Here is a 25,948-nt window from a genome sequence, read left to right on the forward strand (position 1 = left end):
TTGTGGTTTTTTCTGGAAGCATAATGTCTCCTATGGTTACAGTTTCAGCTGCATTTCTTTCAACTAATAGTCAACAGGGGACAAAACTTCCTAAATGCCTGTCCTACCGTGACTCCAGCTGTTGCAGTTCAGACTCTCCTCTCACACTGCCACCACAAGGGAAGACCTTGTTGGACACTCTGGACATGTGAACTCATTTAAGTCTCTTTAATGTCTTTTAGCAGAGCACAAATGGACTGTAGTACAGTTTACATAAGTGAAAAGAAAATTTATTTTGAATAATAAATAATATTATCTTTATATGCTCTTTTTTCCTCTAAGTCTTATTACAATATGAGCAGAGATACTCAATGATAATTCCTTCAGGATTAAGGAAATGATTTCAAAATATACTGATACTATAGCTCATCTTCAGTTTGACCTCTCTCATCAATCCAAAACCACCTTTAATTTTCCAAGGATCTCAGAAGCACTAATATGTAGCCACTTCCCATAATATATAACTAACTCACATTATCACAAAACTGTAAACTAAGTCAACCTTGTAGAGTCCAATCCAACTATATCTAAAACTCAGAAATCAAAACGTATTGCCAAAATATATAAACAATTCACAAAAAGCAAATGCCAATAATCCTGAATCCTCAAACATAAGAAAATAAACATAACCTTGATTGTTAAAAGATAACACATATACATACATTTTACATATATATATATTTAATTCATAGTCAAAAGACAGAGTGATAGCTCTTCCAACTCTAGGGTCAGGGAGAGAAGAAATACAGACTTAGTTCTCAGTATTGAACCATTTTCATTACTGAAAATCAGTAGAAGAAAAGAATTGTTTCCCTTTAGTAATAATATAATAAAAACTATATTTTACTATAACTTAATTCATGAAAGCACTCCTTTACAGGAGAATTCCAGTTAATAAATGCACAAGAAATGACCAAATAAAAAATAATACCATTTTGTAATCTCTTATGAAATAGGTGATTGGAACCAAAATCATCAATGGATGCTAAACCACAACCAAACCTCTCAGCCTTAACATGATAACTGATTAAGACTGCACATTTTCTGTATCCTAATTGAACATAATATAAGGTACCTAGCATCACTTATGAATTACTTTTACCAAAAATGTTTAACCCAAATTCTATCATCTTTAAATCTGATGTTCAATTTATAGAAAATTCAAATAAAAAAAAAACAAAATATAAGAAGTAGTCAGGTAGATCTAGAAGGTGGAACAGTCTACAGAAAAACTGACCTAGTTTCTTAAAAGAAAAAAAAAATGAACAGCATAGGCATATGGGAAAAAAAAATAGTGGCAGGAGTTGGGAAATATATACCTCTATTCGAGATTAAAGACATTCAAGAAATATAACTACCAAACACAATGTATACACCTTATTTATTTCCTAATTATAAAAAACAAACTACAAAACAACTAGGGAAATTTTAAGAAGGACTGGATAAGTGAAACTATTATTATTTTGTGTGGTATCACTGTTAATTTTTACCACTCCCTGGTGGCTCATTTGCATTTGCATTATGCAAAAGCATAAAGCATTTGCCTGGAATGTGGGAGACCTCGGTTCGATCTCTGGGTCAGGAAGATCCCCTGGAGAAGGAAATGGCAACCCACTCCAGTACTCTTGCCTGGAGAATCCCCTGGAGGGAGGAGCCTGGTAGGCTGCAGTCCATGGGGTCGCAAAGAGTAGGACACGACTGAGCGACTTCACTTTCACTTTCAGTTAATTTTGTGATTATTAAGATGTGATAATGGTATTATGATTATAAAGAAAATGTCTGTATTTTACTTTACTTTAGAATATTTTAAAATATAGATGAAGTAAATATGGAAATAATCCAAATGGCTGTTAACTGATGAATAAACAAACAAATAATTGTATATTCATATACATGAATCTTAATCAGGAATAAAAATGAATGAAATATTGATACATGCTACAACATATCATCATAGACAAAGATTTCAGGGACTAGGCCACAGAGATATCTTTAGGGGGCCCATTGTTCAGTCTATCATAATAAAACTATTAAAAATAAATAAAAATCCTTAAAATCTACATACTAAATAATGGGAATTCAACATTCTAGTCACTCTACATAGTTATATGTTGGTCAGTTTTTATAATAGTTAAAAAGGAAATACTGGTTTTCACCTGCCAAAATGGCAAAGGCCAGAGTCTAAAAATGCATTAAACTGATAAAGGGGTGGGAAAGCAGACCTCCTCCCCATATATTGATGGTAGAAGTATATATTAGTACAACTTCCATGAAGCAGTTTGGTAATATCTACCAAAATTACAAATGCACATAACCTCTGATCCAGCAATTCTACTTTGAGGAATTTATACTAGAAATTTACTTGTATGCATGAGAAATTATATATGGAGCATTATCTGTTATAAGAAAACACTGGAAACAATCTAAACGTTCACCAATAAACTGATTTCATATACTGTGGATACTATTGGTGCTTCCCCAGGGGTTCAGCGGTAAAGAATCTGCCTGCAATGAAAGAGACACTGGTTTGATTCCTGAGTCAGGACTATCCCTTGGAGAAGGGACTGGCAACTCACTCCAGTATTCTTGCCTGGAGAATCCCATGGACAGAGGAGCCTGGCGGGCTACACCCCATGAGGTCACAAAGAGTCAGACACAGCTGAGCTACTAAGCGCACATTGATACTCTACAGTCACTTAAAAGAATAAGGCAGGTACATATTAACTGTGGGGAAAAAAGCAAGGACAGCAACCAAGAAGAAAAAACCAAGGTATGTGTGGTATGCTAGCATTTGTCTTTAAACAGTCTTGTAAAACTACATGAAATACATGGTTTTACTATTTCTGGAAGGATTCAAAAGAAACTGCTACCAGGAATCATCTCTGGAGAAAGGAGGTGGCTCAGTGGGAAAAAGGGAAGAGAAAAACATTTCTCCTTTCCATAACTTTTGAGTTTTCTACCAGTACATGTACAACAAATGAAGAGAGAGAACATTAAAGTAAAATTTTTTTCAAAAATCAGTATGCCACACAAGTTTATGCGGCTCTCAGTACAAATTTTCAATTTCCAAGTTACCTCTTACCTGCTTGTTGGTGCAGGGAAAGAAAATGATAGAAGCTGATTCCAGAACGGATCATTCTCAGAGACAGATTCTGTGCCTGATAACTTTTTCAAGTACTCATTTTTAGGAAGATCACCAATTCTGCTACTGTTTGATCCCATCTTTTAATCTGGTGGATTACTTGTCCTTAATCCTTCATTTCCACAAAACAACCTACAAAGAATAAAAAGAAATTTCAAGTGTGCTCAAAATAATTTTCATACTTTTCCTACCCATGACCTAAATGTAAGAAACTATAAACCTAGTTTAAAAAATATCATACCTCCCTTTATTCTTTTAATCTCAACAATGGGATACAATCCACTAGTGAAAATGAGTTAACCAGATCTACAATTACCAACATGCACACATCTCAAAAATATTTATTTAAAGAAAGCTATGGAATAATGACATGGTTTAATTTCATTTATATGACTTTAAAGTGTACAAACAATATTATGGATATATTCATAGCTACTACAAGTATTAAAACATATACGGGAAAAATACAAAGCAAAATCAGAAGAATACTTTCATATAATGTTATTGGGTGAGGAAAGGGGAGCCTTCAGTCGCATAAATACTTTCTAGAAAAGAAAAGAGAAAGGAATAGAAATAGATTATTGTTTAGATTTGCTGAAAATGGGGAAGAGATACAAAGGTTTTGTTTCACTACCCTCTATTCCTGTCTGTCTATACATTAATTCTTAAAAAGAAAAAAACTGGTTTCTTAATCTTGCAGCAGCAATACTGGAAGGTAGATAGATGATAAGGAAGCAATACCTTTAAATTAAGAAAAAAAAATTTTAACTGGAATTCTACACCTAGCCAAAAGCTCCCAGATAGTATGAAGGTAGAACAGCATTTTTAGATTTCCCAACACTCAAAAACCTGCCATGCACCCATTTGAAGCTACTGGAAAATTTCGGTATAAGGAAATAAACCAAGAAAAATGAAGACACGGAACTGAGGAAACAGGATTCAACACAAGATAGGTGAAGAGAAATTACAGGTCAAGAGCTGTGCAACAGCTGGAACAAGGGTCAGCATGGCCCACTGACCTTCTGGGGAAGAAAACACAGAACTACCATAGGTCACCTGATGTGTCCGACCTTATTCAGTAGAGTTTTAAAATACCGGAGAATATGGAAGGAAGGGGGGAAGGAATGACTATTACTCAGAACACAAAGTAAATGATTTAATTATGTATTCTGGGGGAAAAAAAACATTGTTCAAGAAAAGTTTGTGTAGTCACAGGGTATAACTCATTTCAGGTTATGAATATTTATGTAATCACTATAATATAAAGACTAAACCAAAAATTGTGAGGTAATAACTATACTAGGGAAATGCCAGAAAAAGAAATGAGAGTGGTGGCTTAAGAATGTGAAATCGAAACTTTCCTGGTGGTCCAGTGGCTAAGACTCTGAACTTCCAATTCAAGGAGTATGGGTTCCATACCTGGTCAGGGAACTACTCCCAGATGCCACAACTGAGACCCGGCACAGCCAAAGAAATAAAAATAAACATTAAAAAAATTATTTTAAGAAGGTACAATCTCTGACTTCCACTAAGTAGGTAGGAGGTCAATGTTAGAAGTGAATCAGAAAATAATAGTAAAAGCATATTAGTTATAAATAAGGAGGTAAGTAGCAAGAAGCAACAGCTCAGAGATTTGAGAGTGGGGAGGGTGGTAGTACAGTTTTTCATCATAAGTCCATCCATCATATTATTTGATTTTTAACCTATGTCTATATATTACTTTGATATTTTTTAATTAAATTTTTTTTCACCTCCTTGACTATTCCATTTCTGACTCAAATTTAAATTTTTAACATATGTGGAAAACACAAAAAAACATCATAACTAAATTAACAGTGATAAAAATGTGAAGTATTCTTTTATGATGCCTATAACTAACAACCTTAAGGAGATCTATTTGTAGCAAACAGTTTAATGTTATAATACAAATTATTAAAGCTGACAGCTCTTAAACTCTAAATTTAAAATTTCCATCACTATGTATGTTTACTGACAGGTCACACATGTTTGGTCAAAAGAGAGAATTAAATCCAAAGACACAGTGACAAACACATAAATCAAAACCAAAAAACTTAGAAATGGACCCACCAAACTGCAGCCAGTTGGAGTTTTTCAACAAAATCAATTCAATAAAAGGACAATTTTTTCAAATAATAATGCTAGAACAACTGGGTATCAACAGGTCACACTCTGGCCTAAACCTTTCATGTTATACCAAAGTTAATTCAAAATGAATTACAGAGCTAAATGTAAACTTAAAAAGTATAAAACTTTTAGATAAGAACACAGGAGAAAACCGTGACTTGGGGTCAGGAAATACTTAAGACATTACACAAAAGCACAACCCATAAAAGAAAACATCAATAAATTGAGCTCCATCAAAATTAAAAACTTTTGGTCTATGAAAACCCTATTAAGGGGATGGAAAGATAAGACACATAAAGAATCTGCCTTCCAATGCAGAGGACATGGGTTCCATCCCTGGTTGGGGAACTAAGAGCTCCCACAAGCCAGGGAGCAGCTAAGCTTTGCACCACAACTACTGAGCCCTTGGGCTTTAGATCAGCGCTCACGCTCTGCAACTGGAGAAGCCGCTGTGCCACGACCAGGGAAAGCCTGCACCCCACGACAAAGACCCAGCACAGCCAGCAACAACAAAATAAAAACTAAAATGCTGCATATAAAACTACTGGAGGAAAAAAATGAAGATCAGAACATTCTGTTCTCAATCAAATAGACAAGTACTTCATTTTTCTTTAGGTACCTTAACAACAATCCATTAAAAATTTAGTTTGGGAGTTGAATTAGGTCCATAAGTGATAAATTTTTCAAAAGAGCAAAACTCCATCCATCCACCTCATAAGGCAACAATATCATAGAGTCTATTAATGAAAATTTAAGTCAGACTTGATTTCTTATTTGTATTTTATTTTTTGAATACTATAGTAACGTACATGGTACAAAATATACAGGGTTCAATAGATATACAGTAAAAAGTCTCTCTCCCATCCCTTCTAACCACCTAGTTTCTCAACTCAGAGAAAATATTACTAGTTTCTTGGGTGTCATTCCACAGATTTTCTGTGTATATATAAGCACATATTTTTTTCCTTTTTACACAAATCGTAACACACTACATATGCCTCTTTGCTCTTCCCAGTTAACATATATTAGAAATCATTACATATCTATATATAAAGCATTTATTTTTCTTAACTCTGTAACACTTTGGTTTTTAATTCCGTAAGTCCCATAATGATGGACATTTAAGTAATTTATGGTCTTTTGTAAACTACAAATAACTCACCAGTAAGCATCTGGTATACAAGGTACTTCACACACATATCAGTATATAGGTACAATAAATCCACAGAAACAGAATTGCTGGGTCAAAGATCCCATGTATTTCTAATTTTGGTAGATACTGCTGAAGGGCAGCAGAATATGCCACCTCAAAATATGCCACAGTGACACTTTATTTTGAGCTGCACACACTTGAAAACGGTAAATGCAGGGTGAGGCCTTTTCTGAACCCTCCTTATCTGCCTGAAGCCAGACTCTCCAAAAGGAACTCCATTATCATAAACTGATCAGTTTCATCAACCAAAGAAGATTGATTCTTATCCCAGGGGAGCCAAGAAGCTGACACAACACTGAGATAAACTTTGTCACAAACTATCACACCTCTCATCTGTGCTTCTGAGGCCCATCTATCCTTCCTAAAAATCATTTACTCTGCGTTACGAGGCCTACGTTCCCCTTTCCCTTCCCCTTTTAAGATGGTATTTAAACCTGAATTGAGCCACCTCAGGAGCCACTCATTTTTCCCTAGGTGTCTCCCATGAGGTGTGCATGCTAACAAACTTCTCTTTTCTCCCCTGTTGACCTTTTACCACAGGCCCTGTTACCACAGGGCCTCAGTTAAGAACTCAGAAGGGGAGGGGGGACATCATCTTCCCTCTCCTACACTGCCTTGCTGCCTTCCTTAGAGGTTGCCGACCTCCACCCACTTCAGCAATGCCTATTTCTCCACTCAACAGTCACCGATCTTTAATCACACTTTTCAATCTTCACCAACTGATAAGTGAAAATAGTTTTCAATATGGCATTAATTTGCATTTCATTTCTCGTGCTGTGAATGAGGCCATTACCTGCTTATATCCTTTGCCTATTTTCTACTGATTTATACGAAATAAATTTTATTTTCAAAGCTGCTAGGACAGGTCAAAGTATGAAAACAACTGCTCCACCCAGGGCCAATATGAAATCTCTCTAAAACAATATGAATGAAGCCTGTGAGCTGTAAGAGGAGACTGAACAGAATGTTAACAAGGAAAACCAGGACAGCCAACTGAACACAAAATGCAATGTCTCCTTCTCCTCTTTCCTTCACCCAACCCTAGAAATAACATGCGTGCACGCACACACACACACTGTCAATTACTACACAGCCATGCTCAAAAAGACACAGAAAACCAGAAGCTGTGAGGAATCCCTATAAAATATAAAACAGCTGGAGATGGGCTGAAAAGAAAAATGACAAAAGAAAAACTGAAGGCAAAAGAGCCTTCAATCAAGGGCACCAAAAGTATGAACAGCAACCCAAGTCCAGAGGCAGAGAGCCAAAAAACGGCCAGAGCCCAGGGGCAACAGGCCTGCCTAGGACATCCTGCTCAGTTACCCCTACCCTCACTCCCCTGGGCAACAACAAAGTACTATCTGCTGAGAACAGAGAGTGAAGGCAGCACCCGAGGCAGCTGCAACACCAAGGAACAAGCTCAGCCAAGCAGACAATTACCCATGAGGTACTCTTGCCAGAAAGTTCCACCTGTTCCCACATTCACAGAAAGCAAAGAGGGAAACTGAGGCCCAACGGCGTCTCTTCTGCATCTGATTCACACCAAGGATTCCAAACATACACACACACAATCACCTGTACTCAATGTGTGTGGAACCCCCAAGATCCTTACTAACGAAAATCAGAATAAACTGGAACTTCAAAAACCCACTAGCCAATCACCACAACTCCTATTGCTCTTCACTCTCACTGTGCGTCGGAAGACTTCTCCGGCTTTTAGCTCTTTTTCTCAATATGTCAGTAACTGAGCCTGTCTCCTAGGCTCACCAATGGTGTCCACGATTCTACTTTCAGATCTCTCCTATCCCAACCTCTGATTGGAATGCCTAGAACACTTGAGTTATGTTTCAAACTTAAGGATTTGTTGTTGTTGTTATTTAGTTTCTAAGTCATGCCCAACTATTCTGCGATCCCATAGACTACACGTAACCTGCCAGGCTTCCCTGTCCATGGGACTGCCCAGGCAAGAATACTAGAGTGGGTTGTCATTTCTTTTTCCAGGGGCTCTTCCAGATCCAGGGCTCGAACCTGCATCTCCTGTACTGGCAGGCAGATTCTTTACCACTGAGCCATCAAGGAAGCCCAAACTTAAGGATAATATAGAAAGTGAAAGTGAAGTTGCTCAGTTGTGTCCGACTCTGCGATCCCGTAGACTGTAGCCCACCAGATTCCTCCGTCCATGGGATTCTCCAGGCAAGAATACTGGAGTGGGTTGCCATTTCCTTCTCCAGGCGATCTTCCCGACCCAGGGATCGAACCCAGGTTTCCTGCATTGCAGGCAGACGCTTTAACCTCTGAGCCACCAGGGAAGCATAACATATATTTATATTTACATTTATATTTATATAAGGCCTTCCCCGGTGGCTCAGCAATAAAGAATCCACCAGCAATACAGGAGACACAGGTTTGATCCCTGCGTTGGTAAGATCCCCTGGAGGAGGGCATGGCAACCCACCTGGGTATTCTTGCCTGGAGAATCCCATGGACGGAGGAGCCTGGTGGGCTACAATCCATAGAGCCACAGAGTCAGACGTGACTGAAGCAACTGAGCGTGCATGCATATTTATATATATATATATATATATACACACACGTGTATCTCCAGTAATTTTGTGGATAACACCGTATCTTACAGAAATTTATACTAGAAATAAGCAGCATGCTGATGCTTTTAGTAGACCTATTTTTAATGCAACACAGTCAGTTCTGTGCTTAGTTGCTCAGTCGTGTCCGACTCTTTGTGACCCCATGGACTGCAGCCCACTAGGTTCCCATGTCCATGGAGATTCTCCAGGCAAGAACACTGGAGTGGCTTGCCATGCCCTCCTCCAGGGGAATCTTCCCAACCCAGGTCTCCTGCATTGCTGGCGGGTTCTTTACCAGCTGAGCTACCAGGGAAGCTAATGTAATCAGTAACTCAATCTTAACATATGTAAAACTGATACCACTCTTGTTCAAAACCAGTCTTCTCTTCCCACTACTTTAGCGTAAAGTCCCCATTATGGAAAAACTACCTTTAAATGTCATTGTTCTGGAGTATATATGCTATATCTCCCAAGGTAGATTATTCCTGAGAAGCATGAATCAGGCTTTACATCTTGATATCCCTAGGTAACTTAAAGCACCTGTTACAGAGACAGTACTCAAAAAAAAAAAAAAAAACCTTCCTGAAATAGCCAAGGTCTCACAGCTAATAAATATATTAGAAGATCTTCAGTATAAATGAAGAATAAAATATGCTAATTAAAACAGCAAAGTATCATTTTTACTCATTAGATTAGTAAAGGTTGAAAAACAAAACTTTAATCGCAGTGAGAGAGTAGTAAGGAAACAGGCACCCCCCACCATGAATTTAAGTATTTGGCAACATCTATCAGATTTTTAAGTATGCCAAAAAGTTGGTTTTGGTAAACTCATACAAGTTGACAAGTTCTATACATCCAGAAGTTAATCATTTGGAATAGCAAGCTGTCAATAAAACCGGAATGACCATCATCTGGAGATTAATTACAATATAGAATAAGCATATAATGGAATACAATGCAGCCACTGAAAAGAATGAGGTAGACCTTATGCATTAACGTGTAAAGAGATCCCCATATGGCAAGTTATCAGTAAAAGCAAACACAAAGACACAGAACAGTTCATATAGTAAAATCCCATTAGTTTAAATAAACGTGTAAATTCTTATACAGACTAGATAATTTCTGGAAGAAAACATAAGCAATGGTCCAAGACTGGTTACCTCTGAAGAATGAGACTGGAAATTTGGAGGAAAGGGAGTTTTCACATTATGTCTTCCTACACTGCTTTGACCTTTTTTTAAAACCAGAAACATGTAAAGTTAAAAAAAAATGGATTGTTCTCCTTCTCTGCTGTCCTTCAGGAAGGATCTTTATGTGCTTCTGGTTTGTGCTTTAAACTCTACTGAGTGGCACCAGAACTAATATTTTGTCTTGACTTCTCAGTCAAAACCCAAGCATAAATCTCTACTTACTGAATATTTCAATTTGATGTCTTGCTATCATCAAAAATCTTAAAGTAGAATTTAACATTTGTCGCCTAAAACAAGTCACCCCTCCAAAAGTCACTATTCCTTGTCAATGTTATCAGGATTCTTGGCTCAAGTTATCTCACTCACATACCCAAGCGTATATTCCACACATGCTTATTACACACTTACTATAAATGTAGGTGATGTGATGTTTACTGAAAATGAAAAAAGAAGTAAAAAACACCAGGTCCCTGCCATTAATGGACTCAAATCCTGGTGGGAGAGACAAATCTGTCAATAAATTACTAAGCACATTTGATAAGCATTCCAGCGGAGTTATTATAAGAAGCTACGTAAATACACAGGAGCACCAGAGGCAGGGGAGCCACACGAGCGGCAGCACTAGGGGCACGCTGGCTTACACAACGCGCGATACACTCACTGACTCACCCAGTCCCCAGTAACGAACCTGAAAGGCAGGCACAGCTTCCTCATTCTACAGGTGAGGAAACTAAGGCACAGACAGGTTAAGTAATTTACCAAACACTTGAGGTCCCATGTGTCTGTAAGACATAGTAAGTAGCAAAGGCAGGACTGGAACCTAGGCTAAGCCCAGGGTGCCTGGTCTTCAACACTTTACTAGGGTGACTTTCCGACAACATCACCAAGTTCTGTGGGTTCTTCTACAATACCCACAATTCTCCATGTCATCTTTTAAACAAATCTCTTGATCTTCCGGCTGCCTCCATTCAGGACCAGGCTTCTTCAATCTCACGTGATTTAGCGCAAGAGTACTTTGATTTCTTTGCTTCCAATCTCTCCATTTTGATTCACTGTACACTTCACTACTATATAAATCCTTAAAAAACAGGAAATTCAGTCCAGCATTGAAATTAAGACCAAAGGTTCTAGTGTCTGATAGACCCTGCTAAGACTGAATAATCAGTCTGATTCTCCATTTTACCATTTATCAAACCCCACTGCATCACAAGAAAACAACAATACTTCAACCCCTAAGATTTTTTTAAGGATGAAGCAATATGACGCATGCAAAAAAGCACTCAGTAAAGGACCTGGCTCAGGGTAGGGTAAGCCAAGGAAAAATATTAAGCCTATTTTTAATATTAGTGAAGTTACCACTTCTACCACTTCACTCACCAGCTCAAAAAGCATTCAATGATTCTTCATTACCTGAAAAGCCCAGTACTGAGATTCAAGACCTTCCATATAGTCTGAAAGCTCACATTCTAACTTTATTTCCAACCATCCTCCACACCAGTACTTCTCAAAGGTATGTAAAAAACACCAGTGGAGCATGAGGCTAAAAATGCAAATGCTTATGCCTCAAAGATTCAGAATGTCAGGGTAGTGCCCAGGCATCTACATTTTCTTAAAAGTATCCACAGTGACTCTGAAACAAGCAGTGTATGAACCTCAATTTGCAAACAGGAACCAAAACAAAGTAAGGCGGGTCTGTTCTCAACACCGAGGGTGCTCACCCAGTCCTCTGCTCTGGCCTTCCACACCCGTGTTCCCCCGCACACCTGTCCCACAGCACCTGAAACCCTGGTCACTAAACATAACACAAGCACACTCTTGTCTCTAGTCCAAGGGTGCTCATTAGCTTCACCACTCATTTGGAACTTAACTACCAAGTTAAACTAACTACCAGTTAATTTTGGAGAAGGAAACAACAATCCACTCCAGTATTCTTGCCTAGAGAATTTCATGGACAGAGGAGTCTGGTGTGCTACAGTCCATGGGGTCGCAAAGAGCCGGACATGACTGAGCAATTACACTTTCCCTTTTCATAGTTAATTTAACTACACCTTGGTCTGCTGACTCTTATATAATACTGCTTTTCAGTATTTTCTGATCAGTTATTTCCTCTAGTCAGCTTTACTGTCATGAGTGAAAACAATACTCTGAACAAGAAATGATATGCTTAATATTTTGCATTTAATTTGTGAAATATTTGATATATGTGCGTGCATCCATGCTAAGCTGCTTCAGTCGTGTCCAACTCTTTGCAACCCTATGGAGTGTAGCCCACCAGGCTCTTCTGCCCATGGGATTCTCCAGGCAAAGAATACCAGAGTGGGTTGCCATGCCCTCCTCCAGGGGATCTTCCAGACCCAGAGATCAAACTCGAGTCTCTTATGTCTTCTGCACTGGTGGGCGAGTTCTTCACATAAAAAGTGAATCTCCTCTTCTATACAGACTGATTCACCAAATTCTGTCCTAACACCCTCAAAATATGCAAATAACATGCTAGGTGCACTTTGTCACAACGTAGGCGGAGACTCCATAAATCACAAACTATATTCCAGAATGTATATATGTGCGTATACATACACACACATTTGCACACAACAGACTTTGAGGCAAAACCTCATCCCTGAAACAAGAGTCCAGAGAAACAGTGGGCAGTAATCACTGGCCAAAGGACACGTGAGACACCACAAGTGCCACTAGTCCAAGTAATGGAACATTCTCTTCAAGGTTACTATGTTCCAAGTGCTATACTGAGTAAGTCCAGTTGGGTATCCCACTTCAGTGAAACGAGAGTAATGAAAATAAAAAGATATAAGCCTACAAGTGTAAGATCAGAGGAAGTGTGAAAGATGGAAAGGTGACAGAGAGGCAGTGACTGAACTGGCAGAGCTGAGGATGTCCCCAGCATACCCACCTGCCAAAGGAGATGCTACCAAGAAGCAAGCCAATCCACCCCACGGAGCACTGGGAAGGCAACAGAACTGAGAAGGGCACCATGAAAGGCGGGGTGAGGCACGGGCTCAAGTCTGCGCGTCTCCCCCGTCCCGCCCCAGTAGGAAATCGTGTGCGCGCTCTGCAGAAATCTGACTGGAGAGACTATGGACTCTAAAGCCAAGGATGGAGACAGTAACGAGGCAGAGGATGAAAACAGGGGAGTGACATTCAGATGGGCCTGCTGCACAGCTACACAGAAGCTTTCCCAGCCTCTCAGGCAGGAGACTGGAGGGTTCTTCCTAAGAGAAATGGAGGGGGAACCAGAGGAAAAGATAGAGACATATGGGATTTCCCCCATTTAAAAAGCTGGCTTGCTGCCTACAACCCACCACTCACCACAATCCGCTCACACACAGAGCTTCCAATCAATGCTGGGAGTCTTGATCTTAATTAAGAATGGGCCACCAAAAATGATTCGACTTGTGAGAGGAAAGCCTCCAATCGGAAAATAAATAAACAAATAATAACAGTAACAAACCAAAGAAATTAATCATAAAACAGGTGATTCTAAGGAAAAAAATTAAAAATAATATCTTCAGGGAGATAATAAAAAATAATAAGTGCAAAGATTTACATAGCATTTACTATATCCCCAGGTCCTATTCAAAGTGCTAGACACACACTGAGTTGTTTAACCCTCACCACATCCTTTGAGGCAAGTACTGTTGTTCTCATTGCCTAGATCATGCGTCAGCAAATGATAACCCAAGTTCTAAATCCAGCCTGCTGCATGAAGCATGATTTTTACATTTTTAAGCAGTCAAGAGAAAAACAGTATTTTGTGACATGTGGAATCATATGAAATTAAAACTTTTGTGTCAACAAAGTTCGATGAGAACACAGCCACGGTCATTTGTTTGCAATTGTCTAAATCTGCTTTCGAGATACGACAACAGAGTTGAGTTGCGAGGACAAGGACTGTATCTGGTAGTTTATACTGCTACTCAAATCTCGATGACACATGTGACATTGACAGCAGATCAGGTGTCAGGCATACTGCCACTTCAACATCTTAAATTACCAGTGGGGAGCTCTCACATCAAAACAAGAACAAAGCAGACTCTGAGGTCATGTTTTTCCTTTTTTTGTAATTTCTGTTTTATCTTCTAGTGTTTCTTTTTGATGTGCATTCATATTTCCCCCATTTTTCTGGCACAGCATGTGGGGTTTGGGTTCCCTGCCCAGGGATCGAACTCATGCCCTCTGCAGTGGAAGCACAGATTCTTAACCACTGGAGCACCAGGGTAATCCCGGGATGTCACACTTTTAAGTCACAGAGGAGTGTAGTTTTTTTTTTTAATCGAATTAGATGCTGAAGGGTCTTCCTTGATGGTCCAATGACTAAGACTCCTTGCTCCCAATGTGGGGGGCCTGGGTTCAATCCCTAGGCAGAGAACTAGGATCCCACATGCTGCAACTAAAGATCCTGCATGTAGCAACTAAGATGCAGTGCAGCCAAATAGGTAGGTAAATGAAATAAATAATTAGATGCTGAAGTACTACATTTATCACGTAAAAGCATCACAGCTGTGTCAGAACACAAGATGGGAAGATATTACCAACATGACCTGCCCCACCACACAGCACTCACTCCCAACTCATCAGAACAACAATCAGGAAAATTTGAAAATGTAAAATCATCTCACCACAAGCAGAATGTCTTCTCAAAAATACAAAAATGAAAATGAGGCTACAACTGAGTAAGATTCCAAATGGTTCATCTGTTAACCAAGCAAGGCAAGTCATTCACCAATCATGAGTTAAACCATGTTTGGTTATAGCAGACAAAGAAATGTGTTCAGAGAAAGTAAAACATCCTTAACACTTGTCTTTTAGTGAGAATAACTGCTCAAAGAACAGTCTGTATAGAAGAACTGCGGCCATGAATGGTTTCCAAAATAATTGAAAAGATAGTAGTAACTCAGTACAACCTGAAGTGAAATCTGCTAAGATGAATAACAACAGATGGTGGCAAACGTGTATGGTAGTAAAAAAGCTCACCTGGACAAGTTTACAAACCTTGTGAAAATGCAAGGTGTTTACAAACTTTTGTTTTACTTCGGAAAATAAACACCTTTTTACAAAAACATGTTATTTATGCTAACATGTAGATTTAGTATTTCTATTTTTAAGTAAATTAAATATATTTTTAAATGCAAAGTGTTTAAAGCCTATCATTAAATGAGCAGAATACTCTGTATAAAATATTTGAATCTATCTTGCTACTGAACCAGGAGTGCCAATAGTTAACTTCATCCACTCTCACGAACTTAACTATCAATTCCATAAAGTTTTTCTAGAAATAAAAGTTGAATATCCTGATACATTCTACCAAACAACAATACAATGGCTTAGCAACAGTACAGTTTTATTTAAATTTTTCAAGCTCAGGGTTGAGACTGAAATTGTTCTGAACAAGAAGAACCCCCTTCAACCACTGTTATTAAACACTGAATGGCTTTGGAAATTAGTTTTTGCTCCAGATTTAATAACATTTCTCAATGAATTCAATCTAAAATTAGAGGCCAACAGCACTGATCTGTAAAATTAACTGATACTGTGTGAATCACAAGTAACAGCAAGCTGTTTTACACGCTTCTGATGCTGTCAGAAATCAAAATAAGACTTGAGATCTCCAATCCCACACAAGTATGCAATAGATAAATTTTTCAAAGTCAAACTATACTTCCAATAGCATTTTTCAGACCTCAATGCAGGTACAAAAGTACTTTCCACATTTCAAAAACTATTTTACTGTGCAACAAAGAGTTTCCACATAATCTTAACTGGAAGTGATCACTCCACAGTGGAATGATTTACTAAAGGGTAAATCAGAAATGAATCTAACATAACTCTATAGATGTCTTCTAAGCAATTAACACACTCTATTAAAACCACACAGGGAATTTCCTGGCAGTCCAGTGGTTAAGACTTGGACTTTCACTGCCATGGACCCAGGTTCGATCCCTGGCTGGGGAACTAAGATCCCACCAGTCATGCAGTGTGGCCAAAAAGTTAATATATATGCTCATAAATTGATGTCAGTATTTGGCAATATTTGTTGTTTAGTCTCTTAAGTCGTGTCTGATTCTTTGCAACCCCATGGACTAAAGCCTGCCAGGCTCCTCTGTCCACGGAATTTCCCAAGCAAGAATTCTGGAGTGGGTTGCCACTTTCTTTTCCAGGGGCTCTTCCTGATCCAGGGATTGAACCTGTGGCTCCACGCCTGCTGTATTGGCAGGTGGCTTCTTTCCCCGAGACAGCAGGGAAGCCACTGGCAATACTTACCTTTGCCTGGGAAATCCCATGGACAGAGGAGACTAACAGGCTACAATCTATGGGGTCACAAATGAGTTGAACACAACTTAGTTACTAAACAACAATAACAAAAAGGTATATTCAAAGATGAAATACAGAAAATCTCATTACACATCAGCATTAGATATAAACATCTGTGATAAATTCTGATGATAGCAAACAGTAACTCAGAACTCCAACTAAGTAATATGGTTCCCTTCTTCCCCAAAAGAAATTTCATTCTTCTCATTAGCAAACCTCTATGAGCAAAAAAAGCTCTCAATCATTATTAGCACTGTATTTTTTTACTTCATCAATAAACACTTGTAGAAATTTTCTCTCCCTTGTTATGTGAGTATCTACATAATGTTCTTCATTTTGCCTCTGGGTCCACAAAGCCTAATTTTTACGATCTGGCCCTTTAGACAAAATGTCTGCCAACTCTGGGCCTAGGAGAATAAACTGAGGCAAAGAAAAGTTAAGTGACAAGCCCAAGATCAAGACGACAGAGTTAGAAAGTGACAGATCAGGTTTCAGGCCATGGCAGTCCAGGTGCAGAAAACCACGCTCTCTACCACTGTACCACACTGTTCCCATAAACCAAGAACAAGATGTCAAGGAAATAAACAACAAGAAAAGAAACCTGACATTAAAACTTGATTTAAAAGCTCAATAGACAGAAGATAAGGTCAAGGAAACACCCATAATCAAGAACAAGAAGACAAGGGACTTTCCTTGTGGTCGAGTGGTTAAGAATCTGCCTTTCAACGCAGGGGACACAGGTTCAATCCCTAGTCAGGAAACTAAGATCCCACAGCCCACAAGGAAACTAGGCCCGCATGCTGCAACTACTGAGCCCACGCACTGCAACTAGAGAGAAGCCTGCACACTGCAAAGAGCCCGCCGGCTGCAACAAAAGGTTCCGCCAACAAGATCCTATCGTGCCACAACTAGGACTGGACACAGCCAAACATAAACAAAAACAAATATTTTTTTTAAAAAAGAACAAGACAAATAGAAAACAGGACACAAAAAATAGTAAGAGCCATTTAGAAGGTCTTAACAGATTAGTAACAGGAGTTCCAAACCGAAAGTATGAACAAAAGGGAGGAGCCTTCATTCAAGACATTCAAGTCAAGTTGCGAACTGCCAAGGTCTGGGGTTGTACTTTACCTGCGCACCAACAAAGACAATGAAGCCTCTGGGACAGGGATGAAAAACAACTCACTGCTCGTGGCAACAGCAGTAGCCAGAGTAACCTCTTGGGTAAGTGTCCTGGGTTCCAATCCCCACAGGTCCTTCCACACATTTGGTAACAATCAGTAATGTGCTCATAGAAACAAAGTAAATAGAGCTGGGGGCGGGAAAACAAGGTAAACTCAGTTCAGCAGTGACATTTATGCAGTCATTATAGTGTAAACGCTAAGCGCCAGTTCTTAAGTGCCCACACCAAAAGGGCTGGAAGAGGGGTAGGAGGAGGAAAAGGACCTCTTCTACCATAACAGGAGTCAAGAGCTATTACCTAAAATTGATAAATCACAATATAGCCATTTAGACATATTACTTACGAACACAGAAGTAGTTGTCTCCAGGAACCACACTAAAAAGGACAGTAGGTAAGACATGGGGGTGCTGACCTTTTATAATATTATAAACTATTATAAAAACATTTTATATAAAATATAAATATTATATATTATAAATTACCTAACAATCCACAAGTGTTGCTTTAAGTATTAACTCTTAATTGGAGTTAATTAACTCTCCTAAATTGGAGAGAATGAGCTTTACTATTTCACAATTATTGATTCATATTAACAACTCAATGTGCCAATATCAAAGAGTTACAGGGCTGATAAAACAAACTAGCAATACCTAAGCTCCATCATAGTGGTTATGGAAGCACGACCCTGTCAGTATTTTGTGAGTGCCTACCATATGGCCAGCCTAATACTAAGAGCCAAGGTTAAAACTGGGAAAGATGGATTTTATTTACAGCTGAGTATGAGATCCAGACAAATCAACAAAAAATTATAATATGGCAACTATCCAATACTCAGTGAAAGCTTCCCAGAGGTCATGCCATAAAAAGCTAAGACCTGAAGGACTGGCCTGGTTGGGTGCAGGGGTTCAAAGTAAAGAGAAAATCCTGTGAGTAGGCATAGGATTAGGCAAAACAGGCAGGGTCCATTCCAGGAACTGAAAGCAGCTCAACATGGCTGGAATAGGGAGGGAAGCAAAAAAGGCCAGAAAGCAAGCTGATGCCCGAAGGGGATACTTTACTAAAGGGCATCTCTTCTACTATGCCCACTGTAACCATAATATTGTATCTATCTCTCGGTCTTCTAAACTAGTGAACTCCTCCTAGGTACAGTGATGATTTCAAAATATCTATATCTATGCAGGTCAGGAAGCAACAGTTAGAACTGGACATGGAACAACAGACTGGTTCCAAATAGGAAAGGGAGTACGTCAAGGCTGTATATTGTCACCCTGCTTATTCAACTTATATGCAGAGTACATCATGAGAAATGCTGGGCAGGAAAGGGAGTACGTCAAGGCTGTATATTGTCACCCTGCTTATTCAACTTATATGCAGAGTACATCATGAGAAATGCTGGGCTGGAGGAAGCACAAGCTGGAATAAAGACTGCCAGGAGAAATATCAATAACCTCAGATATGCAGATGACACCACCCTTATGGCAGAAAGTGAAGAAGAACTAAAGAGCCTCTTGATGAAAGAGAAAGAGGAGAGTGAAAAAGTTGGCTTAAAGCTCAACATTCAGACAACTAAGATCATGGCATCTGGTCCCATCACTTCATGGGAAATAGATGGGGAAACAGTGGAAACAGTGGCTGACTTTATTTTTCTGGGCTCCAAAATAACTGCAGATGGTGACTGCAGCCATGAAATTAAAAGACACTTACTCCTTGGAAGGAAAGTTACGACCAACCTAGACAGCATATTGAAAAGCAGAGACATTATTTTGCCAACAAAGGTCCGTCTAGTCAAGGCTATAGTTTTTCCAGTGGTCATGTATGGATGTGACAGTTGGACTGTGAAGAAAGCTAAATGTCGAAGAATTGATGCTTTTGAACTGTGGTGCTGAACTGAGAAGACTCTTGAGAGTCCCTTGGACTGCAAGGAGATCCAACCAGTCCATCCTAAAGGAGATCAGTCCTGGGTGTTTATTGGTGCGACTGATGTTGAAACTGTAACTCCAATACTTTGGCTACCTGATGGGGAGAGCTGACTCATTTGAAAAGCCCCTGATGCTGGGAAAGACTGAGGGCAGGAGAAGGGGACAACAGAAGATGAGATGGTTGGATGGCATCATCAACTCAATGGACATGGGTTTGGGTGGACTCCAGGACTTGGTGATGGACAGGGAGGCCTGGCGTGCTGCGGTTCATGGAGTCGCAAAGAGTCGGACACGACTGAGTGACTGAACTGAACATCTAGTCCATAACCATCTTGTGGGTGTCAGATCATTTATCTGACAAGCCATAAATTACCATCTGGACACAGAAATCAAGGGCCGTACCCTAGAGATGACAGGGTGAGAAGCTGGAAAAGGGGATGGGTCACTAATGACAGTGGGCTTCCCAGGCAGCTCAGTGGTTAAGAATCTGCCTGTCAACATAGGAGATATGGGTTCAATCCCTAGGCTGGGAAGAGAAAATGGCAACCCATTCCAGGATTCTTGCTGGGAAAATCCTATGGACAGAGGAGCCTGGTGGGCTACAGTCCGTAGGGTCACAAAGTCAGACACGACTGAGCATAGCACCCCAACGACAGTAGAGCCACTGCATCAGCCCTGAGCTGTCCACCTCTGGACTTCTTTTACATAAGAAACAAAGTAATGATATGTTTAAGCTAGTATTTGCATGTATAGCCAAATCAAATTTTGACTGACACAGGAGGCTCTGAAAATATTCTAAGGTGGAGGGTTGCAAGAGATATTTTGAAGGAATAATTGTCAAGATTCTGTGATTGACTCAGTCTAAAAAAGAAATTTATTATCAGTCAAATAACATACCAAAAAACGTTTGGTTTTTTTTTTCCCCCCCCAATGACCTTATCGGAGAGTTACAGTCACTTTGGGGGCCTGCATTTCTCAACTGAGATATAATTCACATATAACATTAGTTTCAGGTGTACAACACAACAAATACTGTATTGCAAAATCATCACCACAATCAGTCTAGTTAACATCTACTACCATAAAGTTAATTTTTTTTCTTGTAACGAGAAATTCAAGATGTACTCTTAGCAACTTTCAAACATATAATACAGTAATATTAACTAGTCACCACACTGCACATTACATTCCTAGATGATTTATTTCATAACTGGAAGTCTGCATCTTTTGATCACTTTCACCCATTTCACCCATCTCCACCCCTTGCCTGGTGTCTGAATTTTTAAAACAACGCTAAAATCTAGAGAAGACATCAAAAACTATTGACCAAACTTTCCTAAAAGAATGAAAACAAAAAGTCTGTAGCATATAAGAGCTATGTAAACTTGTTCTCAGCCCTACTAAATTACTTGTCTGGGAACAGACCAACACAAGGATCACTTAAAACTGCAAGCAGCTTTTAAGAAGTTCATAGCATTAAGCTCAGCTAAGAATCTTACGAGGGAAAATAAGCTTAAAGATAGGCACAGATATTTAATGATTCCCATTATACTTTTTAATAATAATAAGTAATTATTACCTATTAATATTATTATTATATTTTCATTATATTTAGCTTAAGTGAAAGTGAAGTCACTCAGTCATGTCGGTCTCTTTGTGACCCCATGGACTGTAGCCTATCAGGCTCCTCCGTCCATGGGATTTTCCAGGCAAGAGTGCTGAAGTGGATTGCCATTTCCTTCTCCAGGGGATCTTCCCGACCCAGGAACAGAACCCTGGTCTCCTGCATTGCAGGCAGATGCTTTACCATCTGAGCCACCAGGGAAGCCCCTAGCGGTAACCTAAAACACACCACCATCGGAGAGATAGGACCTTCATGCTCAGGGGCAGTTAAGACCCTGAGAGCTAAGCTGCAAAGTGGAACTCCCTCAAGAAACAGAATGCCAAAGTACAGGACTTCCTGAAATCTCCACTGAGAAGTTTCAGCGTCTTCTCCACAGCCTGGGAAAGGAAGAGCAGCAAAGGCCATCTTGCTCCTCTGCTTTTCAGGCCCACAACCATGCAGCTGAGTTACATTAAGGAAAACCCTGGAAGGGAATTCGAGCTCAACTCTCACAGTAGTTTGTTCTTCCTTAAAATTTTATCTCCCTCTGTCTTCCTATTGAACTGGAGGTGCCTCCATCACCCACTAGGACAGACAGCACCTGGTCTCTCACTCCAGGCAGGGAACCATCACTGCCCCAGAGTGTCCTGTGACTTGAGCATTATGGGTACACTCTGATTACAAGCATGCAATACTGAAAAAACATGAATGTGAAAAAGACCAAATGAAAAAGACCGAAAGACAGAAAGACTTAACACATTATTACACTTTTTTTTAAAGGTGTCACTCTACAAATGTCACAGACATTTCCTACATTATCTGTTTACCGTCACTAAAGGGAAAATGAAACAGTCCTCTCTAGCACTAACCCCATTATCTTACGAAGTGAAAGATGACACACTGCATTTGTAACAGGAAACAAAATCACTTAACAAAGTATCCCTGAACATAAGATGTCCACATCCTAATCTATGGAACCTGTGATTCTGGTGTTTTACATAACAAAAGGGACTTAGCAGGAATCATTAAGTTAAGGACTTTGAGTTGGGAGAAATTACTCTGAATTACCCAGGTGTACCTAATCTAATCACAAAGATCCTTAAAAATGGAGAATCTTTCCCAGCTGTGGTCAGATCAACCGCGTAACAGAATGATGCAACGCGGCTGGTTTTGAAGATGAAGAGGGTCACAAACAAAGGAATGCGGTTGGGAGAGACAAGGAAACAGATTCTCCCCTAGAAACTTCCCAAAAGGAAGACAGGCTTGACCAACTAACTTTAGCCTGGTGAGACCCATTTTGGACTTCTAAAACACAGAACTTCAAAAGAATAAGTTTGGGGACTTCCCAGGCGGTCCACTGGCTGGGACTCTTGTACTCCCAATGCAGGGTGCCGGGATCCCAGCCCTGGAGAGGGAACTAGATCCCATGTGCCACAACTAAGAGTTCACATGCCACAACTAAAGATCACCCATGGCGCAGCGAAGATGCAAGGTCCTGCATGACACAACTAAGACCCGGCACAGCCAAATAATTTTAAAAAGAATTAAGTTTGTATTGTTTTAAGCCACTAAATTTGTGATTTGTTACAGTAATCATAGAAAACTAACATACACACATTAAACAACTTCTAACAATATGTGAAATCATCTAGAGGAGAGAAGCATGATCAAACTCCCCAAATCCTTAAAGCATTATCAGATATAATAGTTATTTGTGCGTTTTGTGGTATAGTTCACTTCTATCTTTCTCATGCTCTCACAAAACTCCATCCACTAAAAAGCCAGCCAAAGTGACAATTCTTAAAACTTTCTATAGAAGGATGAACCATATCAACCAAGAAAACAGAAGCATCAGGAGAGCAGGATTGACTGGAAAAATCTGGAAACAATACTGTAGTTTTCAGAAAGTCAAACATCAAAATGTTTGCACTGCTTATTCAGTATCAGATGGATGCCACATTTTAAAAAATAAGTCCTTCTAAATATAAAAGATTATTTGGGGTGTATGCTAATCATAATGTGGGTATATTAAAAAGAATGACCCAATATTCTAGAGATATATACTCAAGTATTTACAAAATGGAGCGGGACTAGGAACTGACAGAGCCATAAATGAAACTAAATTAGCCTGAGTTACTGTTAGAGCTGGGTAATGGGTACATGGGGGTATATCACGTTAGCCCAGGTTGAACTTTTCCAAATTAAAAAGTACAAAGTCCCTGACCTATTTATCATTATAATAGGGATTTAAGACATTTAATAGGTGAATAGTTTAAAACTCCTTCCTGTAACATTTGTTGTTGTTGTTTAGTCACTAAGTAGTGTCTGACTCTTTTACGACCCCATGGATTGTAGCCCACCAGACTCCTCTGTCAATGGGATTCTCCAGGCAAGAATAGTGACCCAGTGGTCACCATTTTCTTCTCCAGGGAATTGAACCCGAGTTTCACCTGCATTTACTGCTTGGCAGGTGGATTCTTTACCACAGAGCCATCTGGGAAGCCCTCCTATAACATCTGCCCCACCTCAATTTTCTGCCACTTAATCCACGTGCATCAATTACTATTTTATTCCCACTCATTTTGCCTTATTTACTAATCTAATGAGTTTCAGGAAGTCACCTATCAGCTAAAAGACTGATTCTTCATTTGCAGAATGGGAAGAGTTATATTTGCTCAGTCTATCTGAGTTGCAGAGAGAATTATCTAAGATAAACAACACAAAGCAGGATAACCATTCAGAAATCTACATTGGTAAATTTCAAGCTCAGCAGCAACCATTCACCTACTCCCATAGATCCTCTTCCCTCCCACCTCCAGTTCCCCTCTTGAGACCTCAATTGATCCGCCCAAAGCCAAGGTCCCTCTGAAAGAGTGCTCTAAACACACATACACACAGTCAGGGTCCCTCTGAAAGAGTGCTCTAAAAATACACACACACACACACACACTTTCTTCAGGGGTCCCTCTTCCACAGTCTACACACACGTTTTCATCTCTTTCAGCACACTTTCTCTCTACACATCTCTCCCTCCAACCTTCCCCTTAGCAAGTCTATCCTGTGCACTCCTCTGCTGGCCCTATTACAATCATCCCAGTACTTCTCTGTATTTCAGTACTTTCATCCTATCAACTCTGTTAACCCAGTACTCAGTGTTCACCAACACTCGACGAGCTAACTTCCCACCCTCTCACCTTTCAGTTAAAACACAATCACTAGCTGCCAGGGAGTGGGGGAGTGGAAAATAAGGAGTGACTTCTAAGGGTACAGGTTTCTTTTTTGGGTGACAAAAATGTTCTGAAATTAAGATAGCTGCACAACCCCGTGACTATGCTTTTTAAAATACAGTGAGTTTTAAAAAAAAGAAAACACTGAGTTATACTTTGATAATACTCTTAAAGGGTGAATTTTATGCTATGTAAATGACATCTCAATAAAAACTGCCCCCCCCCCAAAATCAATATTATTGCTCGGCTGCCCATCACACGCCCACCGGTCACCTCAATCCCACCTCCCGCATCACCGACTTGCTCTTCGGTGGCCCACACGGACTGAGGCCCGCCCCCACCCACTCGCTTGGCTAACACACCCCCTCACTTCTCGGCGCCGAGTGCCACTGAATCCTGGATGCGGGGGGCGGCTCTCGCGGCCCAGGCACAGCGCCTGCACGGCTGGGGCACTCTTTTGCCCAGCCCCGACCGGGGGAGGGGAGGCTGCTCCCAAAGCCGCTCTGACGAGGGGCTGGCGGCCCCGCCCGGCTTCCAGGGTCGCGCGGCCGGGGGGCGGCGCCACAGCCCACCTGCCTCAGCCGGCGGGGAGATCCGCTTTCAGCGCACGGACAGACGGTTGGGTAACAGCGGGGACACGACGAGCCTCGGTCACCGCCGCAGCTGGGGTGGCGCACGCCGCCTCAAGCCTCCATGTTTCCCACGTCTCCACGGCTCCGGCTCCTCGGCTCGGCTCCGGCCCGGGCAGCGTCAAGGCGGAGGCCCGGAGGCGGGGACTAAAGAGAGAAGCAAGCGGAGAACGCCGCTGGGGGCCGAACGGCCCAGCGCGCGCCAGCTGGCGGTCACGTGGCTGCGGCGCGCGGGCTTCTGGGAAACGTAGTCCTGAGCTGGGGGCGTTAGGCGTTTCTCCACCGGCTTGCGCCTCCAGGGTAACGGCAAAGCCACGTGGCAAAACCGAGACGCTGCTTGACTTTCTCACCCTAGAGCTGACGTCCTGGCTTACCCCGCAGCGTTTGTGCTGGGAACTTACGTTTATTAAAGGTCCCTGTTCATTCCAACCCAATAGTCACCTCAGAATCAAGCAGTTCCTTGGAGGACTCTGAAGAATTTGGGAAATAGGGAAATAGTGTTCGACGGAGCTCGGGTAGCAGGGACAGCCTGCCATCCTGTCAGAAAGAACAGGTCCGACATAACAAGAGTGTTGATATGGTGCAGCGCCAAAAGCAGGGAATTTGTAGTCAGATAAGCACTGGAGAAGGAAATGGCAACCCACTCCAGTGTTCTTGCCTGGAGAATCCCGGGGATGGGGGAGCCTGGGGGGCTGCCGTCTATGGAGTCGCACACGACTGAAGCTACTTAGCAGCAGCAGCAGCAA

The 25,948-nt window shown here is 40.5% G+C and overlaps 1 protein-coding gene across 2 annotated transcripts in view; it reads right to left on the reverse strand.

The window, feature by feature from the left end:
- The window catches only part of DYM (dymeclin), a 391,990-nt gene extending 366,722 nt beyond the window's left edge, over positions 1-25,268 (reverse strand). For both annotated transcript variants that reach the window (XM_068994002.1, XM_068994001.1), the window contains exons 1-2: positions 25,146-25,268; positions 3,122-3,313 (exon numbers count right to left, since the gene is read on the reverse strand). In XM_068994002.1, coding sequence (XP_068850103.1) covers positions 3,122-3,261 — 140 coding nt within the window. In that variant the 5' untranslated portion in view covers positions 3,262-3,313; positions 25,146-25,268. The remainder of the gene's footprint in view (positions 1-3,121; positions 3,314-25,145) is intronic.
- Positions 25,269-25,948: the final 680 nt, after the last annotated feature.

Source organism: Capricornis sumatraensis, chromosome 21 (assembly GCF_032405125.1).
Source record: "Capricornis sumatraensis isolate serow.1 chromosome 21, serow.2, whole genome shotgun sequence".
Taxonomy (NCBI): Eukaryota; Metazoa; Chordata; class Mammalia; order Artiodactyla; family Bovidae; genus Capricornis; species Capricornis sumatraensis.